The sequence below is a fragment of the Glycine max genome, chromosome 8 (genome assembly GCF_000004515.6).
Source record: "Glycine max cultivar Williams 82 chromosome 8, Glycine_max_v4.0, whole genome shotgun sequence".
NCBI classification, from domain to species: Eukaryota; Viridiplantae; Streptophyta; class Magnoliopsida; order Fabales; family Fabaceae; genus Glycine; species Glycine max.
The window spans coordinates 10,754,695-10,776,943 of record NC_038244.2 but is presented as its reverse complement, the minus strand read 5'-3'; the positions used below and the strand labels follow the sequence as shown (position 1 = coordinate 10,776,943).

At 32.7% G+C, this 22,249-nt stretch overlaps 3 protein-coding genes across 6 annotated transcripts; 1 reads left to right on the top strand and 2 right to left on the bottom strand.

Moving 5' to 3' along the window:
- Positions 1-2,878: 2,878 nt before the first annotated feature.
- LOC100795054 (regulation of nuclear pre-mRNA domain-containing protein 1B) lies at positions 2,879-8,374 on the bottom strand. Its single transcript, XM_006585231.3, has 8 exons — positions 8,002-8,374; positions 7,704-7,789; positions 6,114-6,361; positions 5,770-5,925; positions 5,474-5,630; positions 5,261-5,403; positions 5,110-5,145; positions 2,879-4,333 (listed from the first exon to the last, which is right to left on the bottom strand). The coding sequence occupies exons 2-8, from the start codon at positions 7,777-7,779 to the stop codon at positions 3,620-3,622; spliced, it is 1,530 nt and encodes a 509-aa protein (XP_006585294.1). The 5' UTR covers positions 7,780-7,789; positions 8,002-8,374; the 3' UTR covers positions 2,879-3,619.
- Positions 8,375-9,776: 1,402 nt separating this feature from the next.
- LOC100777863 (18S rRNA aminocarboxypropyltransferase) lies at positions 9,777-14,747 on the bottom strand. Of its 2 annotated transcripts, none has more exons than XM_006585229.4 (10): positions 14,640-14,747; positions 14,517-14,545; positions 14,370-14,437; positions 13,563-13,628; positions 13,224-13,264; positions 12,340-12,476; positions 11,972-12,062; positions 11,500-11,571; positions 11,189-11,301; positions 9,777-10,119 (listed from the first exon to the last, which is right to left on the bottom strand). In XM_006585229.4, exons 1-10 carry the CDS (start codon positions 14,714-14,716, stop codon positions 9,998-10,000), a joined length of 816 nt encoding a protein of 271 aa, XP_006585292.1. In that variant the 5' UTR covers positions 14,717-14,747; the 3' UTR covers positions 9,777-9,997. The 2 variants fall into 2 exon arrangements, with proteins under 2 accessions (XP_006585292.1, XP_003531368.1); XM_003531320.5 differs by having other exon boundaries at positions 14,370-14,434.
- A 133-nt stretch (positions 14,748-14,880) lies between these two features.
- Positions 14,881-21,453, top strand: LOC100794530 (MICOS complex subunit MIC60). Of its 3 annotated transcripts, none has more exons than XM_003532795.5 (12): positions 14,881-15,191; positions 15,284-15,347; positions 16,380-17,063; positions 17,151-17,291; positions 17,379-17,531; positions 17,673-17,750; positions 18,251-18,343; positions 18,469-18,588; positions 19,736-19,813; positions 19,963-20,142; positions 20,575-20,676; positions 20,906-21,453. In XM_003532795.5, exons 1-12 carry the CDS (start codon positions 15,181-15,183, stop codon positions 21,137-21,139), a joined length of 1,938 nt encoding a protein of 645 aa, XP_003532843.2. In that variant the 5' UTR covers positions 14,881-15,180; the 3' UTR covers positions 21,140-21,453. The 3 variants fall into 3 exon arrangements, with proteins under 3 accessions (XP_003532843.2, XP_006585293.1, XP_014634433.1); XM_006585230.4 differs by having other exon boundaries at positions 16,377-17,063; XM_014778947.3 differs by lacking the exon at positions 18,469-18,588 and having other exon boundaries at positions 16,377-17,063.
- The last annotated feature ends 796 nt before the right edge of the window (positions 21,454-22,249 follow it).

The following is a 22,249-nucleotide window of genomic DNA, read 5'->3' as shown; positions in this document are numbered from 1 at the left end:
GCAACTATTTTTCGGTTATTGATTGTTTTAAAAGCAATGTATTTACTTTTCTTTTGTATAAAAAAAATGTAATGTAATGTGGTATACAGAATCTAATGGAATATATACGATTTGGACGATTAAGTTACAAATAATTATTATCATTATATTAATTCACTTAGTAAAATATATAGAATGTAATATAAAATATGAAACTTCATAAATTAATTGAAAACATTTCAGTCCTATGTCACTTTATAACCAAACACATGCGTTGTGGGACGCACTAGTTCAATAAATTCCTCACGTTACGATTTGGTGATATGAATTGAAGTTTCAAGTTGTCATATAGCCTGTCTTGCTTCTATTTTCCCAAAAATATACATTTTAGATTCAGTCCTATGACAATGTCTGTAAATACTCAGTACAATTATTTAAAATGGATTTGGACAAAAAAAAAAATACAGATACTTACTTTAATAATTTTTATATGATCTTAATTATTAAGTAGCTTTTATGAAAAAGACAGACATAAAACTTACACACAATAAAAATAAAAACCTAAACTTTTCTCTCAACCTCAAGTAAATTATTTTAGAATCCCTTAGATCCTTCGTTTGGAAATATACAAAGACTTTATCAAAAACTAAAAATAGATTACTTAAATAAACTCAATTGGTTTATTTTGGTACACTAAACTTGTTATTTTCTCCGTTGCATAATAAATGTCATAGATTTTTTTATATAAACCAAGAAAAATTAGTGATAAAAAAATCAAGATTTTATAAGAACTAAAAGTGCTAAAAAAACGAAGTTAATGACCAAGATTATATTTCTATAAAAAAATGAGTAAGACTATATTGCTGACGAAAAGAAAAATTATAGACTAAGACTGCTCATGAAATTTTATAGGAACAAAAATGAAAAAACATGCTATTTTAAAATTTAAGTGTCAATTTTTTTTAAATGGTACTTAAAAATATATCAAAAAAAGTGCATAGAATGTAATGCAAAATTTGTTTGATGAAACTTCATAAATTAATTGACATACTTGAGTCCTATGTCACTTTATAACCAAACACGTGGTTGTGGGACGCACTAGTTCAATAAATTCTTACACTACAATTTGGTGTTATGAATTGAAGTGTCAAGTTGTCATGTAACCTGTCTTGCCTTCTATTTTTCCAAAAATATACATTTTAGATTCAGTCCTATGACAATGTCTGTAAATACTCAGTCCAAATACTTAAAATGGATTTCACCAAAAAAAAAATATATGTATACTTATTTTAATAATTTTTTCATAAGATTTTAAGTTTTAATAGCTTTAATGAAAAAGGCAAACATAAAACTTACACAGAATATTATTATGTAAAGTTGAAAGACGAGATCATATTTTTTTGATTTTTCAATACTACAAGAACCAATACAATCAATTATGCCAAAAAAATTATAAAAATATTATTTTTTAAAAGATAAAATAAAATATGCCATTGAACTGGCTCAACGTGCTGTTTTTTTTTTCAACTCAACTGGTAAAAATATTAAGTTAGCATAATTTTTATATGGAGTTATATGTTCTATAAGAGGACAAGTGATAAAATTATACTAAGTTAACTTATACCAATAAAAAAATTATAACGTATAATAAGTTTATTAAATTTTATAATATATTATTTTAAAAGTTATATGTCTAATCGATCGATCATGTTTACAAATATTTAAAAAGTTTAAATATATGAAAAATTAAAAGAGAGTAATGTCTTCAAAATATGAAAATGTTGAGAGCAATAGAAGTTAAAAAAGATGGTATTTAAAAAATGACTTAAATGTTTAAAAATATTAAAAATGTTGAGAAGAATAAAAATTAAAAGAGTAATGTGTTGAAAAATATGAAAATGTTGAGAGCAATAAATTATTTGAAAAATGATTTAATGTTTAAAAATATTTAAAGTTAAAAAGAATAAAAGTTTAAAAATGTGAAAAAGTAATAATAATATAATGCCTTGAAAAAATTGAAAATGTTGAAAACGATTAACTTTACAAAATAAAGATTTTAAAAAAGTTTGTGTGTAAAAGTAATGTTTAACAATAACGCAAAAGTTTAAATATATGAAAATTAAAGAGTAGTGTCATGAAAAATATGACAATGTTGAGAGCAATAAAGGTTGAAAAAAAGATGATGTTTAAAAATATTTAAAAAGTTAAAAAATAAAAGTTCAAATATATAAAAAAATTAAAAGAGAGTAATAATCTCTTGAAACATGAAAATGTTGAAATCAATAGAATATTTTAAAAAATAATGTTTAAAAAGTAATTTAAATGTGTATAGATAATGTTGAATAAAATTTAAAAAGCTGAAAAGAATAAAAGTTTAAAATTGTGAAAAAAAATAATGTCTTGAAACACTTGAAAATGTTGAAAACGATTAAATTTACAAGATTTTTAAAAAGTTTATGTGTATAAGTAATGTTCAAAAATATTTCAAAGGTCAAAAGGAAAAAAAATAAGAATATGAAAAAGTTTTAAATGTGTAAAAGTAAAGATTAAAAATTTGAAAAAGTTAAAAAAATAAAAGTTTAAATATATAAAAATAACTAAAAGAGCAATGTCAGACAAGATATGAAAATGTTGAGAGCAATGAAAATTAAAATAAATTATTTAAATGTGTAAAAATAATGTTTAAAAATATTTAAAAAGTTGAAAATAATAAAAGTTTAAAAAAGTGAAAAAGTATATGAATCTATATTATTTGACATTTTAATATTAATGATTTTTTTTATAGGACATACTAGATCTTGTAGTTTATAATAACTTATTACTAAATGAATCATATATTGGAATTATATTTAATTATCATCAATTTATTCATAATTCAATTATGGTCAAACAAGTAAACTGCAAATAAATGTCTCCGTTGATTCAATGACTACTCTAATTATTGAATGTTGGACCTTCTACAGTCAAACACTATCAAGATTCATACTATTGAACCTTATCATACATGCTAACCTGGCCCTTAAGGTATGCTTGGCGGAGCTTCTGTAGTCAACATACAGCCTCCAAGTGCCAACCTTCTTCCATGTAACACCACAGGAGAGGCATAAGGACTTACTGTGCTGAAGTTGAACGACACCCTGGTTTCACATTTCCTCCTTTAGATATCAATTAGTTTCATCTAATTGACAAAGCTCAGAGTTGGGGGATGTAAAACTGTGAAAGTTGCTCCAATCAACCAAGCACAACATCAAACACAAATTTATATGAGGGGGACGAGAAAGACACTCTGCCTCATCAGAGTTTCCTTTATCTAATATAATCCAATAATTATTTGATTAGCCAAGTATGTACAGTACAAGTACATTATCATCAAAAAATTTCTGGCAAAATATCTCTGAAAACACTACCTTACTCATGAGAACTCACTGCTCACTCAGTCTCAAAAAATTTGTTTGAAGCATTTATAATCTTGAGTTGTGATACTTTCCTTTAACATCCCAGGGACCAGGGTGCTAGCCTGGCGTCCACGCATTTTCCAACTCAACCCCAGTGAGCATACTGTTTGCTCAAAATTAAATAATCTCAAGATTTTGCTTGTTTAAAACAGATAATTTTGATTAAATTCTAGTTACTGCAGGTCTCATATAGAATGCTGATGATTACCATAGTACACCATTCCTGGCGGTTGAAGTGGTCGGAAACTAGGAGGTGCTGGGGCTTGTTGTGTCATTTTTATTGGTTGATGCTGAGCTATAGGTGTTGGCTGCTGCTGAGTTATTTGCATTGCCTGATGCGTCAAAGGCACCACTGGACCCACCATATGGGGTGGGAGTGGTCCCGGTGGTAATGGTGTGATGCTACCATAACCATAAGAAGAAATGACACCTCCTGTTGATTGCAAATAATGTTGGGAGGATGAATTACAAAGCATTTGATATTGACCCTGTGATGCAGCAGCTGGATTCTGCAAGGTGGGTTGAGGTACCAAAACTGAAGGATATGAATGATTGGGTGTGGCAATTAACTGTTGTGAAGACACAAAAACATTTGGATCTGATATAGGTATTGACTTCTCAGGTTTTGACATGGACTCAGAAGTTAGACAAGCACTTTTTGCCTCTTCCGCTGCAAATGTTGAGAGAACAGAAGTCATGATTAACTGAGATGACGTAGAAGCTGTTAGCTTATCTGCAACCTCAGCTGCAATTGCAGCAGCTGACTTCTTAGTTGCTGCTTCTGATTTTGTATTCACATCAGTAAGTGAAGTCGTTGAAATTGAGGCTTTATATGAAGAATCTTCATCATCAAGTCGCTTCCGCATGTAGCTAGCCTCTTCTACTTGTGCTTGCGCTACCTACATACCATTAAAGACATGTCAGCACAAAATTCAAATTTTTAGTATCATTAGCAGTAAAAGCATGTCAAAGTTCCATAATGAAAGCTTACTCAACTACATATAAATTACCTTTAATGCTTAACAGGAACTAAGTTACTTTATATTTGTGAGATAGTGCAACAAAGTTTTTTCTATTTTTAAACTGAGTTTATTACATTGAATGCCTTTGAGGTTTACAAAAAGTTTGCATACAATTTCTAGTTTTGAAAAGGGTTAAATATTTTTGTTCTTATAATTTATAAAATGCCATATTTTTGTTTTAATCCCTATAAAAATTGTTCATTTTTGGTCCCTTATCAATTTCAGTCCTTGGGATGGACTCAAAATGGGAAAAAAAATTATATGGACTATAATTCTATAAACATATTTAACCCTTTCAGAGATAACACTGAATTCCACTATTCCCCTCTCCAGTTTGAATATGTTCCAGACATATCTAAAATCAACTAAGGCATTTGTATAAAATATTTTTTACACCTCCGGGAAGGTGGGTCTAATTTATTCCATTAAATGTTTTACAGCTGTGAACACTATATATGGGCATTTTATTGACTTTACCATAATAATCGTCCAATTACCTCTTACAGATAAACAAAGAAGAGACACATAAGAGAGGTAATTAAATGGTGTGAAACCTAGATACATGACAAATATATATATCACATTTACATCTCATAAGAAACTACTCAAAATAGGACAGTCTTCTGACAAAAAAGAATCATGATAATAAATACCTGAATCTGAGTGCGAACATTCTCCAGCTCAGATTCCTGATACATAAAAGCACAAACAATTGCAAGAGGGCACCAGGACTCAAAATATCATCCAGAAACCAAATTACGGCAGAATTTTAAATATAAAATCTTATTGAGCACATTGACTTGCCTGCTCATGCAAAGCTTCTTTTAAGTGAATAACAAGTGCTGTTCTACTTGCTTCAACTAATTTGAGATTTTCAATGCATTCTTTCAAAATATTTTCTTCCTCCACTAGCTCCTTGGACAAAGTTTTTCGCTTAGGGTCCTTTACTGAAAAAAAAAGTATAAGAATCCTAGCTTCCAAAACTCTGGTGTTAATTTCATTATATTGATAGCTTACCAACAGCGCATGCAATATCAACATTTTTTTCCATCTTCCTCACACGATGAACAGCTGACTTGCATCTACTCATCTCTGCATCTTCATTGGAATGTTCATTAAGCACCGTATGAAAGGCTGAGACTATTTTTTCTGCTGTACCTCCAATGGACAATTTCTGGATTACATAAAATTCATGACAGTTAGTTATGCAAGAAGAATTACAAACTAGTTTGAAGAATGTAAGAATCTAAAAGCATAGAAATGTTGGAGTATAAAATTGGGGAGGGAAGAACCACAAGGACCCTCAGTCTCACCGTTTTGATGGAACGAGAATCCTTTTTCACAATTCTAACAGAACGGGACCGCTTTTTGTTGAATTCCAACTGTGGAGGTGCTTCTTCTCCAAGTATTACATTTTTAAGGCTCTTAGCCTGAGATCCAAACACTCTCCTTTCCTCCCATATATCAACCTAAAGTTAGGTAAGCACCAAGTTAAATAGATCAAATTTATGCAAATCATTTCTCAACATTTATATGCCATATCTGAAGTATCAGTCCACGCATGAAAAATTATGTCCACAACAACTTCATATCTAACGAATAATTTCAATGGTTGTATTCACTTGTACTAACTTCAAACTCTGGAAAAGGGGCTTACCAGTCTAAATACTGCACGATTTTCTTGATCATCACCTTTCTCAAGAACATCCTTAAGTGCTGAGGGAAGAACCTTCCAAAACTCGGTCACAAATTCATTTCCTTTACGCCTGCTGTTTTGCAGGATATCATTTGCAAGATACAGAAGGGGGACTCGCTGAACCTTCTCTGAATTGTGAAACTGTTTATTCCATGTTCCCACTACCAGCTCTGCTTTGCTTCGGTGAAATATACACCAATGTGATAAAGCTATTAAAAAAATTAAGGATCACAGTATATGGCATCAACAACTAATTCATGCATTTTAAACAGTCAACTTAATAGTAAGCAGCAAAACTAAACCACTTTTAAACTAAAGACAAAATCCATGCAAAAATACTAATTCAGAAACTCACACTCCAAGTTACATTGGCCAAGCCCTAACAAGTTCAGCTTAAAACTGTGAGTGCAACAAAATTTTGATGCATCAAACATCTGACTTAGTGATAGAAAGATAAATAAGTTCTCCAAAAGCTAGGGATGCCACTGCACTAGACAAATCCTTTTCAAGATGGACATTGTTCTGATCAATAGTGGGTGTCACTGCAGGTCCCAAATCATAGAGAGAGAGAGAGAGAGAGAGAGAGAGAGAGAGAAAAGGAACAGTAAAATGCGTAAAAAAAAGAAGAAAGAAAAATACACGAGGAAGACAATGGATGGCATTAAAATGTTTAAGAGTCAATTCCTTGTAGGTCTAAAAGAAGGACAGACCTTCTAGAACTTCCCACAGCTGAAGCAAAACAGTAATAAACCAAAGAAGCAACTGTGCAGAATTACACTCATTGTAAAAAATCAAATTAATATGGCCATTAACTTGTTCATCTCCTTGGCATATGGATCACATGAAACACTGAAAAACATCTGCGTTTTAAATAATACTCCATAACTTTTAGCATGACTTTAGTACAACATGTGACTTTACAAATAAAAGCTCCCTCCTAGTCCTATGGTTGCTTAGCAATTCTAGTGCTACTTCCAAACTTGACAAGAATTTGCCCAATGGTTTTTGGCCTATGATGTATTTTATTTATCTTCCTACTTTGCCTATCCTAAGAACAACATTAACTTTCAGAAATTTCACAAAACAAAATTGGTAAGATGTTCAAGCCATTCAAACACGAAAAAGAATCAATAACATACAATTCTAATTTCTAGGGCAACAATACACGTGTAATTCACAGAACCAGTCACAATTTAGTAGTTCTTTAGTTCTTCCCACTTTAGAAATCACGTACAAACTGAAAAGATTGACCTAGTTCACAATTACCATAACACCTGAAGATATAATTGCATATTATAAACGAATACAGTAATTCCAATTACAGCAATGGTATTTATTCCGAGACCAAATCCCAAATTAACACGCCAAATATCACACACCTTCCAGAATTGATTGCAACATATACAGAATCACTTCCACCCCCCCAACATACATATCCCAATTTGATGAAGCAAAGCAAATAATTACATAATGTATACAAAAAAAAGCACATTTACTGAGTAAACAAATTTATCAACTTTTTTTCTTAGTAATTTTCCAAAAAAAGGATACTTTCAATGCACTGCTGGGTGCTGTTGAGCTTGGACAGCTTGTCCGCGAGTATCTGCTCGCTGAACACACTATTCATACCAGCCAACCTGCGAGGGAAATTACATGAACGAAACCCTAGCACCCTATACAACCAATTAATGAAAAAGAAATGCGAGAAATTCTAAGAAAACTAAAACCCTAGAACCTAAAGAAAACATAAAGGAAGAGCGAGAGAAGGTAGTTTCGAAGCAGAAAACATCATTTAATCGAGTAATTGAGCAAAAGAAGAGAATGAAGGAGAGGGAATTGAGATAGATACCAATGCCGCGGAACCGGTAGAAACAACAGTGTTTTGGGGAAAGTGATGAAGCTTTATATGAATATGAATGAGAAATAGAATGAAGGAGAGTTACAGAAGAAGAAGGAGGAGAAGGGAAGCAGTTAAAGTTAAAGGTTTACGTTTGCGGGGTTTGGTTTGTCCATTTGGCGCAAACTCTGCGACTTTGCCTAAAAGCCGTACCTCGTACATATATTACATACACTATTCTCCTTCGTGGCATGCTGAAAAAGAAAATTGTAATTTTTTATTTTTTTATTTTTGATGAAAATTTGTGTTGCAATTGTAGTAGTATTTTTTAGCTCCAATTTTTATTTTATTTTTAAAGTTGAGGAATGACATGAAATGCTAGTTATAAGGAGGAATGGAGATTTTCTTACATTTGCTAGTATTTTCGATCTAATCCTTAGCCTAAATAAATTTTACGTTTATCAGAGCCATTTTTTTTACTATGGTATATTATAATCAGGTATTCATTTGTCTTTTTATTTTTTTAGTGGTCAATTTTTTCAAACATTTATAATTTGGGCAAGTTGGAATTTTTACTATTCATTATATCATTTGGTTTTATTTAAAAAAAATAGTTAAATTATGTGTTTTGCCGTCTATTATTATTAGGTTCATCCCTAAATTCTAAACCTTAAAAATCTTAAACATGTACATGCAAAACATTCACGTGTTTATATATCATTATTCTTCTTTTGTTATATTTTCTTACGGTGACTAAATTATTAGATGGAACCTAACATGATATTAAATACATTTTTTAAAAGTAAGTTCACGTGAAACATGAAGCTTAATGCATTCATGACAAGAAAAATTCCTTCTATTCTTAATTACTTACTTAGAAGACATTTGTTTAACCAATTAGATTATATTTCTAAAAATAATATGCATAGGAATACTATTACTAGATATGTTATTCCCATAAAAATATATTTGGTAACTACTTCTATTTCCAAGAATGTTTTTAAGTTTATTTTAATTTTAAAATATTAAATAAATAAACAAGATAGAATAAGAAAAAAGTGAAAAATAATTTTCAACATTCTCATGAAAATATAAGATTTTTATTCCATTTACATGGGAACAGGAAAATGGAAAAGCATGTATAATATAGATTCATGACCATAAATTATGCCTAAAATATTTTTTTATTATCTTCTGGCAAACGAGAATCTATATTCTCACCTCCACATTTCCAGAAATCCAGTTAGATCATGTGAAACAAACGTTTCATTAGCTTTTGTACCGATCTACTATTATGCAACAAAAATAAGCTACCCCATAAACATTTTTCCGAAGTCATAATTAAAATATACAAGATCCTAAATAAGTTATTCGCCAGCACCACTAAAAAAAATACTAAATCGTTTTTTTTTAATTATCCATGGTTGTTTAGAAATCAAGTTTGAGTTATGAATTGTTATTTGGCGTATAGGGGCCCCAATTATGTAATTCTAAAATCTTGAGTCATTAGTTGTAACTTCGTTATTTATTTATCTTTTGCTTAATCATAGATTTTTCTTTTATACTAAAACTTACCTAGGTCATTTCCCTTGAAAAGTTTGAATGGTTGGAAAACCCTGCTTTGATAGGTGCGTCATTAGAGTTCAGAACTTACGTTAGACTTGCCAACCCAGTTTTCAAACGAATTTGGATATGAACCTGATTAAGTCCCCTCAGGAGTATTTTGTGGCTTAATAATTTCCATTTCACCATTAAAATAAAAGATCGCCATTGACGCCATATAACTATTGATCACAAGCTAAATCTCTCTATTCCAAATACAACTAAGTGACACTCGATCATATTTCCTTATTTCAATTTAGAGATAAAAAAGGACAGGGAACTATGCCCCACCCAGGCAACAACGCATATATTTTGTTAACCAAAACGATTTGCCACTAAGCGATTCTGCATTGCACACATCTTCAAATCACTTCCAGTACCGCAGCCTTAAAGATGTAAAATGAATCTATTCACTCTCTTCATCACTGTTGACTATGCTCAAATGATTCATGTTCTTTTCAAGAGGTGGAAGCCCATCTTCAGAATCGGAAGAGTTCTGGATTTTATCCTCACTTTCAGGTGTCGTAACTGTCCATGCAACAGCACAAAATACAAAACAAATTAGGATAGAATTCCCAGATAATATTTTCTATGTGATACAATAAAAAAAAATCAGCAGCTAGAGTATACTTAAACGCATCAGAAGCGCATTCATGGCTTCATGTACTACTTTTCAAGAAATAATACAAAAACACATTGACAACTGACAAGCCTAACTTTCTGCTCAATCTGCCATTGAAAATTGATTTTATGCAATGCACATACAGAACAAATTCGGAAAAATTGAGAGATAATGTAGGAGCAAAAAGTTTATTACCACAGCGGATATGTTTTTAGGGATATCCATTACATTTGGATTAACAAAAGCAGAGTCATGGCTTACCTTTCTTGCTAAATACAGACACTATAGAGTATGTTTAACAGATAGGAGAAAAAGGCCAAGGGTGTGTTTGATTTCCAGTGGGAGGGTTCCAAAAATACGTACGAGTAAAATCAGTTTATGGTCATGTTTGGTTGCTTCTCAAAAATATGTTTGAGAGCAAATTTTTGCCTGAAAACTCAGTTTGGGAGAAGTAAGGCTTGGGATATTTTTGCAAACTTAAGTTTAACCCAGACTTAAGTTTACAAACTTTAATCCAAGCATGCACTAAATAAAACTGTCGAACGAAGGTGAAAAAAAGGTGGCACGGTGGACAAGGCTTCCACCTTATTGAATCCAGGGTTATCTCAACAACCAGGGAGGCTTTTTCCAAAAAGGGCAGCCCAGGTCACAAGCCAGCAACCTTTTGCACACTTGCACCAAAGCAGCAACCAATGTGGAAGGTAAAACAGCCAGAAAAACTAAATATTAATATCAAACCCCAAAGAAGGACACCTCATTGCATAAGGCTCCCGCTATTTTGTGGTCTGGAGAGAGTCAGATGTACACAGCCTTATCCTCATGAATAGAGAGGCTGTTTCCAGTAGAACCAATGACCTCGACCAGGTCATCAGGCAGCATGATTACTGTCGCACAAAGGCTTACCTTCTCTTGAAGATTACTTAGTTATGGCCACCATTGCATAAAAAAAAAAATTATATTCACAACAATGCATACCTTCACTGTCAGTAGGAGCCCTTGGAATCTGACTCTCTTGTGACAGCCAAGCATTTTGAACAGATATAATTTCAGCACTATTTTGGCATTTGGAGTAGGCCCTCAGTAATTCCCTGCATTAATTAATATAAAATTGTAATATGGAAGAGTCTATGAAGTCACATGCAATTGAGAAACTGGTCAATTGAATCATGTATTACTTACGTATCTGGAATGGAAGTAAAACAATTAAAAATGAATTTGTATTTCCTTACAAAACCCTTGAATTCACTGATGTTATATAAAAATTATATAAATGAATTATATCATACCCATTCAGAGACATAAAAGCATGGCCCCATTTGAACTTGTCAAGCAACAAATTTGCAGTTTTTTCTTCCCCACTGCAAGATCATAGTAAACGACTTTAACCATATAGAATTGAGAAATAGATAATATTCTATAATAAATATTAATCCAAATCAAAATAAATTATGGTGCAAGTTAACAGTAATATTATACATGCTGCAAATGCAAAGTCAATTAAGTTCAGACCAAAAATTTTTATTTGAATGTTTGTAATTGTTCCATTTACAAACCCCTTTGGAGATCGCATGATTATGCATATTATAGCAATGACAATCTAGTAGCAAATCAGCCAACAAAAAAGATTCCTGACACCAAACTTCAGTTATTTTTTGAATTTTTGGGCGGGGAGGAGGGGTTGAATAAATTATAGAACACACCAAAGAAAGGAAAAAGATATCATCTAGTCAGTAGCTGCAGATAAGGCCATTTCGGTACCATATTGTCAAAGCAGCAGATAAAGCCTCTACACAAGATAGCTGACATGGCCGACCATAATTTACTGGATTTGCTGCTACAAGCCATGGCACTGCAATAAAAGGAAAATATGAAAACTAATTATTATTGCATTGCATTCCATGTCAAATTGTCAATAGAGGCAACCTTTAAACAAGGCAAAAAGATTAAATGCAGTGGTACTAAGAGTTTTTAAGCATCACAGAAAACTACAATAGTGCATTAGTACTTGAGCCAAGCATGGATATTTCCATAGACTAACATATTTGAAAGTACACAAACAAATAAGCATGCAAACTAAAATATATAACAATTTTTGAATATATTCTTGTCAGTGGTTAAGTTCATACAGAGGCGAGGAGCAGTACAGCGCAGCCTTACGAAAGGCACGTCATCTAAGCGTGCCCATGAACAATCCACAACAGCCAATCCTTTCTTCTGGATTAAAGAGTAATCTTCTCTTGAGACACATTGATTTCCAGCCGGACTGTCAAAACAGAATTACAGTAAATCAGTAATCACTATTTGGAGGGGAGAACAGAGGAACTTGCAATATATAGCTACTTAACAGTCAAAAGAGAATGCATTGTTTTAGAAGAATAACATTGTAATGCTTATTTGGTCTAGCTGAGAAATTTTTGCTTCAAGAATTCCTTTAAAAATGCTTCAATAGAAATGTTGTTATATAGAAACAACTTTATGTGAACTTTGTTTTTCTTCTTTTGCTTTCTATGAGAAGCAAGCATCAATTGCTTGCTTATCTTCAGAAGAAGATTTTTGCCTCTCCCATCATATACTTTTATACTATGATCAAACACCTCAAAAAATCAAAACATTGTTTTTCAAACTAAAATATAGCTTTATCAATTTCATAGCATTGTTGAACAGGTTCTTAATGAAGGGATTAATAGGTGTTAGTGCTACAAATGCATTAACAACACTAGCGAAGGCACATATATGGGGTCAAACCAACTTCTTACAGTCCAAAGCCAAAATAACTAAATACTCAACCAAATAGCTTTCGAGCAACAGTAACTTTAATAAAATAAATTATATAGCAAGAAAGAGACAGGTTAGCAACTACACAACTAACCAAGAAAATGACCTAACAACTAGTAGATGAAAATCATGAACCAGTTGACATGTTATATCAAGATAAACCATGTTCAGGCAAAAGTAACTAACATTTTCTTCATGCATATAGTGAGAAGAAATACAGTTTCCAACAAAATACCTTAAAACAATGCCCCCAAAACCATTACTCACACGTAACTCCTGTATAAAATCAATCAAAATCAGTACTACTAACATATTAAGCAACTTTAATTAGTGCAATTTGACCTTCATAGAATATAAAATGTTGTTTATTTTATGTGCCAAAGAAATAGCTATCTAATCATGACAATGACATCTAGCATCCAATTAACTCAGATAAAAGATATATGCATACATATTTATATATTTATATTTCCATGCTTATGCTTATACATGTAAATATGTATGAACATAGTACACTTAATCAAGTGTGCAAAAGGTAACCAGAGAATGAACAAAAAAGAAAACAAAAACTTGCTTTTAGCATGCCCAATCTTGAAAGCTTGCGTCCAGTGCACTTTTTGGCATCGCATTGCCCAAAATCCTGAGCCAACATCACAAAAACCCAATTACATCCAAAATAAAAGTTACATTACATGCCATATGAATATTAAGATCTGAATTCAGAGATGACAATACAGTAATACCAAACAAAATTGAAGAAACTTTTCCCAATATAATTTTTTGCCAACAGAAATAGGAGCAGAGGCATGACAGAAATCCATAAAAATTTCTTAATTTTTTTTCTAATGCAAACTGATTAGTTACCATAAGTTTTGATGAAAATGAAACTGTTATTATTGTGAATCACAATAATAACAGTAAAAGACGAACCAAACCAATCCACCTTATAAAAACAGTTCAGTTAACCAGACCATTTTAATAAAGTGGTGGTTTGGTTCAGTTTAATTATTTAAAAAATCCAAATCCCGTGATATGATATTGTGATGCTTCATGAGTATTCTCAAATCCCAACTAGGAAGTAATGACTCGAAAAATAAAAAAAATGAGGCATTTTTTAGTTTAGAATAAAAATGACAAATATCAATAGCCTTTAATGTGTACTATGCCAGTGTGACAGTCTATCACCCAGTAATGGATACTATGCCAGTGCCACCATTCAAACGAAAATTGAGGCATTTTTTAGTTTAGAATAAAAATGAAAAATATCAATAGCCTTTGTCCTAATCTTTATAGCTTTTACACAACAAAGTAAATAAATAGACAACAATGGATAGCTAAAAAGCCCAATTAAATTAAAAAGAGTAAAAGGTTATATGCATACCCACATAGCAAGCTTTATTTTAGGTTCCGTGAGTTCCTCCTCCTCTTCCTCGCCCTCACCATTTTCTGCTGTTAGAAACAACATATCATGCGGCGAACACAAGAAGACATGTTTTGTTCGGAAAAAAAGGATGGAATCGAGGAGTACCTGGAAGAGAGCTTTGAGAATCGTCCTCTCTGAAGTAGAAGTAGAGTTAGATAAATAAGCAAAGCAGAGCCGCGTAAATAGGAATAAAAACTCGAAAGCATTAAGTAGTGGGAAAGAAGTTACAGTAAGAGTTGTTGGTGGTGGTGTCGACTTGATTGTGCGCGATGAGTTCTGAATCTCCTTTGTCTGTTATTCCCCATTTCTGCAGAAACGAACCAACGTGTTACTGCTAGCTATTTATTGTTTTGGTTTAGGTCATTACATCGATGGGTGCGCATTTTAGTACTCTGAAATTATTAGTATTGGTTAAAAATTACGTGGGGGAATTTTCATAAATTCATGATTTGTAACATTAATTTTGAAAAAATGAATAATTCATAGGTAAAGATTATTATGAATGAGTTCGTTTAAATTTTTAAAAAAGAATTTTAAACAGAAATAATTTAGGAAAAGCACACAAAATTGTTAATTTTATTAAAATAAATGTTTATTTAATTTAAACAATCTATATTCCGGGTCGGACTAGAACTAGACGGGTCATAAGCCATATATATGATCGATTTCTAAACGGAAATTAGAATCAGAAACTGCAAAATTGTTGTATCCCAGTGGAGATCTTTCACTCTCAATCTCAACTTCCACAACACACCTTCTTCCCATTGCCATGTTCCGCAGGTACCCTACCTATGCCTATTCAATCGAATCTTTTTTCATTCCTTTGATTTTTTCTCTAACCGCACTTTTCTGTGACACGAACTCATTCTTAGGTCGATTTTGCAAATATCATCTCGCCCAACTCTTAAAAGAAACCCCAGACGTTTTGTATACCAGGTTTTACATTTTTTTTGCAGTGCAATTAATTCATATGTTCTAATCCTTCCAACCTTTTTCGTCTTTACCCTTAACATGTAAATAGTTTTGCTACAAAGTACTTTACTAGTAGTTAGCAAAGACAGAAATGCTTAGGACAAATAGTGCAACATCCTTGATTCTCGAATATTTGAAGCAGGGAGAGTACTTTATACCATTACGACGGGATTGTCGCTCTTGCCTGCATGTATGCCCACTGTTGCTATGTTGAATCAAGTGCAAAAGCATTATGCACTCAAGTGAAGCATCTAACCTGTCTGCATATTTGATTTCTTCATGTTTTACATTCTAACTAAGAAAATTGCTAGTATGAATCCCGTAATAACGATCTGTGGCACTGAATGTTGTGTGATGAAATGTCAACTAGAAGAAATGAGAATGTTGTCTTGGACGAGTGTACATACTAGACAAGGTAGGATTAGGAATGAATGCATTAGAGAGAAAGTTAGACTGGTACCTATTGTAGGAAAAAAAATGGTAGAATGTCATCTTAGGTGATTAGGGTGTGTGTGAATTGGATGGAGGGTAGCTTAATTACTAAAGGCAAAGGAAGATCTAGTAATAATTATAGGTGAAACCATTAAGAAATATTTGGAGGTCAATGGTTTGTCTGTGGACCTAATTTTGCAATAGAACATTATCGCATTATTTAATCCAAATAGCCAACCCCACCTAGTGGTAAGAGGCTTGGCTTTTATTGTTATAGCACAATGTTGGTTGAATTTATATACAAAATGTATTGCAAAACTGGTGCTAGTGTTACCACTTCTCATTGCTTATTGTACTAAATTGATTATAGGAATGCAGGACTGGAAAGTGTAGTTGAAAATACATTCTTTTTGCTATAAAATTAACAATATACTGTATTTATATGTGTGCTAGGAACTGCTTAGGTTGTTGATTTGGTAGTGCTGATTTCCAATTTCAATCAACTTGATATGTTACATTTTTCTTATTTATTACCCTTCTTTTCTCTATTACATAATTCAGCAGATACCTTTACATCTATCTTCACAAAAGAATTTCTCAACTGTGTCGAAACCAGGGGGTGCCTCAGCTTCTGGGTCTCCGGGCAAGCCACCTGAGTCTAATGGCACCCTATCCAAGTTTTTCATTGGAAGTGTAGCTTTAGGTGCTGCTTTTCTGGCAGCTTATCAAACTCATTATTTGGATCAATATCTTAAGAAGGAGCATTATAGTGTTCTGCAGGAACCTCATGTCAATGCAACTATTGAAGACTTGAAGAGTGTACAACATTCAACGGACCAGTTAATTTCACCTAGTGAGAAATTTAACCACAAAAATCCCACTGTAGAGATTACAGAGCAGAAGATTGATGCCCATTTTTCACATCCAGAAATTGTAGTAGAAGACCAAGTGGATAAACCAATTCCTGTGCAAGACAAATCTGATATTGCTGAAGATGTTACTGCCGCTGCCAAAGAAAACCAATTGCCTGAATATCCTGAAAGCAGTCTAACATCCGATGATCCAAGTAAAGAATCTGTGACACAGTCTGATGGGATTATTGGTATACAAAGCACTGAGACAGTCAATGCAAGAATGGAAGAGGGATATCATCATGCATCCACATCTACACAGACCAGTCCAGATGAAAATGGGATGAAAAATATTCAACCAGAGCAACTGGAAATACAAGAAATGGGGAGAAGAGAGGTACTTATGAATTTGCCTAGGCTTGATATAAACTGAATTTTGACATATATTTCTTTTTAATATATTTCCTTTGTTACTCCATTACAGAGTGCATTAGGCAAAGATATAGAGCAACAACCTACCCTCCTAGAGGAGTATCACTTGAGGAATAAATCAGAAAGAAGCCCTGCAACTTATATATCTAGTCATGACTTTACTGAGAATAGCCATTTTCCTGAAGGAAAAGAGGTTACTTTAGAATTTTTTTTTTTTAATGTGTGGTACGGTTATTTATGATCTTAATCATACATGAAAACTAAATTGTTGAAACACTAGGCACTTAATGGTGCTATGGAGGAGTTAAAAGATGGTTACATTTCTGAGAATGGGAAACTGGTTCTTGATTTCTTGCAAGCCATCCATGCTGCAGAGAAAAGGCAGGCTGACTTAGATGCACATGCTTTTAACGAAGAGAAGAAAGTGTTAAAGGTTTGGCCTATAAAAAATCATCCTTTGTAACTTGTCCTCTAAAACCATGCAAATGTGCTTTGTATTTGTAGCTTTTTTGGTTTATTGATGAATGATGAGCTTTGAAATCTTTATTTTTACTTGAAACTTTGTTCATGTTAGGAAAAATATGAAAAGAAGTTGAAAGATGCAGCTGCCAGAGAACTTATGCTCGCTGAGGAGGCTGCAATGTTGGACAGGGTAACAAGCTTTTGGTCTTCTCTTTTTAATTTTTATTCAATTTAACATATGTTTGCCTGTTGGTTTTTATCTTAAATACATGGGTTGGAATAATGAGTACAGAAGACATTGGGAGAGGTTGGTCTCTTATCAAAACAAAGAATAATTCTTGTTTAAGTGGTGATGGCCAATGGGTTTGTTGTTCAGTGAATATACATTTAACTCAATCATAGTTATTTACTCTTGATTCAGAAAAATAGTTTGGATTAAACTTGAAGCTATACTATTATATTCTGAGTTTGACTCAATAATGGTCACACAAAAATAATCAGAATCCAATTTGAGCTCCGTCTTTCAGATTTATTTAGTAATTGTGAAGCTTGTCCATTGGTCAAGTTGAATGATTTCTTTGATATGTTGTTTGCCTTCCCCTGGCTGTTTCTGCCAAGATGACTAGAATCCAAATCTATAAAGTTATTAACTCTCTATCTTTCCTCCTTTTTCATTTTAATACTTTTCAGGAGCTAAAAAGAGAGAGAGCAAAAGCATCCCTTGCTATCAAGTCACTTCAAGAAAAGATGGAAGAGAAACTGAAGACAGAACTAGAACAAAAGGTGCACATTTAGTGTTTTGTTGGTTTTACACTTACTGTTTTCCCACTTTCTCGACATGTATGCTGTTAGTGTTATCAGTTACTATATAGTATTTGTTAAATAAAATGTATCTTTGGTAATTACAGGAGATTGAAACTGATTTGAAGTTTAAACAAACTCAGGAATTAGCAAAGGCAGAGTTAAATGCAGCCATAGCAAATGAGAAGGCAGCTCAAATTGAAAAAATGGCTGAAGCAAATGTTAATGTGAGATTTCTGCTAAAATCAAAGATGGGTAGATGCACCCATTCTAAATCATTCATAGCTTGATTTCAATTAATTTATGAAAAGGGATATAGTTTTGATAGGTGGCTTCTAGTTCTAGAAGAATAAAATAGCCAGAATAGTTTTGAGTATAAAAAATTTCTGGAGCAACTTATACAAAGACTAGCTTTGTCTTAAAGGTCTAAGATTTTAACTCATGGTGTGCAAAACAATTTCCAATTATGGCTTTAGGCCTTTAGCTGTCTCTTGCAATTTTTATCAGAATATTGCCAATTAGAACTCTGCTTAGTAGGCAGATGCATTCTTAGTCATCAATGAGTTTTTGAACAGAGAAAAAGTTTGTTTACCAGGGTATATTAATTGGTATAGTATGTAATCTACTTTTGATCATTCTAAGCATATGAATGCTGCTTGTTCATCACATAGTAGGTTCGTTATAGAGGAATTTTTGTAAGGGTACAGTGTTAGGATCCAAATGCAAGTGCAAACAGCAAAGAAATGGTGTTTCTTCATGTATTGGTGATACTAGGGAACTGCCTTAAATGCTTTACATGCTGAGAACCCAAATAACATCGAATCTACTATTTGCTTGAGTCTTCTCTGGTTTGTGATAGACCTTTCTGTACATCCAAAGCAAAATGTTGTATAAATTGTTTACAGATAACTTTCAGTACATCTGCATATCATCCTGAACGGAAATGTGAAATGTAAATATGTGAATTTCTTGCCTTCAAATATTTTTGGTCTATGGACCTGTGGTGGCTTATCAAATGATGAATCATACTACTGCAAGTTTACATTTGATTGTGCTGGATATTTATTTTTTCAGTGGAAGACATTATTTTCTCTTCATCAATATGTGTTGTTAGACAAGTACAGCATGGCTGCCTTGAAATTATTGGGAAAATTGCCTGCTTATGCAAACTTAAGCTTCTAAGAATTGGTCAGGAACATTCATGTTGAAAAGGACAAAACACTGGGTAGACTTTTGGTAGTTGCAAAATTCACATCATATTTTAGCTAGCAAGTTGATTTGGAATTTTTATTAATTGACATACTTGTGGACTTTATTTTAGTCAAAGTTGAAATTTGACTTGTTTAAAAAATTTATTTCTCTTCATTCCTGTAGATAAATGCCTTATGCATGGCATTTTATGCTCGATCTGAAGAAGCTCGTCAAAGTCATGCTACACAAAATTTTGCTTTGGTAATATTTATTCTTTGTCCTGTTTCTTTGTGCTGTTTGTATTTGTCTTCGGCAACAGAGGAGCTTAATGACAAAATGTGGGTTTATAGTATTGTATTGATTTTTCCAATCCTGCTTACCTGTTTCTTTTTTGTGCATGAATCCTGCAGAGAGCACTTGCATTGGAAGATGCACTATCTAAAGGACTTCCAATTGAGACAGAAATAGCATCTTTGCAGTCTTATCTTGGAAGCACAGATAAAGATTCAGTTTTGGATTTGGTGCTAGCATCCCTTCCTGAAGAAACACGAAGCAACGGCACAGACACACAACTGCAGTTAAAGCAGAAGGCAAGCTGTGTTCTTCTCTGTATTTAACTTTACATGGAGTTTTATATTACATGTTCTATATAAAATTGCTACATATCCTTGCAAGTTGTTATTACTTTTTTACCTTGTTAAACTTTTATTTGAAGACCTGCTAAAGGTTATATATTCTGGATGCTTATAGCATGGATATCAAGTCCCTTTAAATTGATTTCTTTACTTTCCATCAGTTATCAATCCCATCGGTTATCTTTTTGACATTCTGTAATCCTCCTATCTTGTGAAGCTGCCATAGTGATAAATTTGTACAAAACAATTAGAATTGACCGGCGAAGCAATTTCTGGAATTACAAAACATTGCAGCTTCCTGAAATGCACTTGTCTGTTTCTACATCAATTCTAGAATGAATCATTTACTTTTTAATTTCCGTTTCTAATTTGTGCATTCTGTTGCAGTTTGATGCCTTAAAAGGTAGTGTAAGACACTTCAGCTTCTTCCCACCGGGAGGGGGAGGTATGTTGGCACATTCTTTGGCACATGTAGCATCCTGGTTGAAGGTATGTAATTAACTGACCAACTTGCCATTTCCATTTAAGGCTGTGCTTTATGTGAAAACAAAATTTATGGGAGAAGTACTAATTGGTGGCCATTTAGACATAATACATGCTTTGATACATTAACTCTGTTTATTTCTTCCCCCATGCCCTAACTCGTCCCATTTTCATTTCTATTGTGCTCATCCTAAGTCCAAGGAAAGATGTATGTTTGACTTTAGCACATACTCAGGTTAGGGAAGACAATCAATCTGGTGATGGGATCGAATCTGTGATCAATAAAGTTGAAGTTTATTTGGCAGAAGGAAAACTTGCTGAAGCAGCAGCTTGTCTAGAAGAAAGTGTGAGAGGCACACAAGCTGCAGAAATTGTTGCAGGTTGGGTGAGGCAAGCAAGAAACAGGGCTATTTCTGAGCAAGCAGTGCTGCTTCTTCAATCCTATGCCAATTCCCTTAGCTTTACATGATTCTCAAATTTTGAATATTTACAAAACCATGTGAATTCAATACATGGCAGAGATTATCTTTGGCGGATTATTCCAACGGGAATTATTGACCTATGAGGAAAAAAAATAACGTTTTTGTTTCATAGGAGCAGAAATTAGTTGATTCTGTGAATTCTATGCAACTCCAGTGGCATTGGAGTTTTGACCGAAGTGATATCAGGCTCTGTATAATTTTGCCTTTTGTTTTACCTGAATAACAGAAATGTTGCATTGCAACATATTGAAATTTCAATAATATAATATACCCCAGGCGATCAGGACAAGGTTGGACGTCACATGTGCATCTGATAACTAATGAAAACTAAAATGTGATGAGGTCTACACTTATAATTAATGAGTTCGAAAGTGGCGAAATGGTGCTAATGAGTAATACCAATGTTAGTGTCTCGAAGAATATTGACAAACAAACCTGCATGCATGCATGCATTTAATCTTAGCTTCTGAATAGACCGTGCTTATTTATAATTGCGACTTGTGTTGAACTCTATTCCCCTTCGTCCTACCTCATTTCTGTTGTGACTGAGATGCAAGTCTAGGAGACGTTTTTGATATGTTGATACTTGATCCTTCATAGCTTTTATGTTAATAAAAACAGGATACTAATTTTTTTAATTATATCCATTTAACTTAAATATTATAGCCCAAGGCAATAAGGATAATTGGAAAATATGAAATTAAAGGAGTATTTCCTAATCAAGGGAGTGTTAGAAATTCTCCTAAATTGATAAACCCTAAAAATTGAAAAACGGGAAACTAAAATAAACACGTATCAAATATTTTAGCAATATTCAAAAGTTATGTTAAAAGTTTACAATAGAAGCATGCCAAAATTTCCAGCCAATCTTTCTTTGGTTAGTGATAATATTTGCCTATTTTAGAGCGAGCAGATGTTACACTGATAAAGTTATTGAAATTCAATTAGTGATATAGATAAAAGATGGTATATTAAAAATGATAGATAGCTAAAAAGATTATGTACATTTTTGGTTAATTATAGAGCATTGTGCAAAATATTTTAAGAATATCTAATTAATAGTATGAAAATATTGAGAACATCACTTTCTAAGTTAT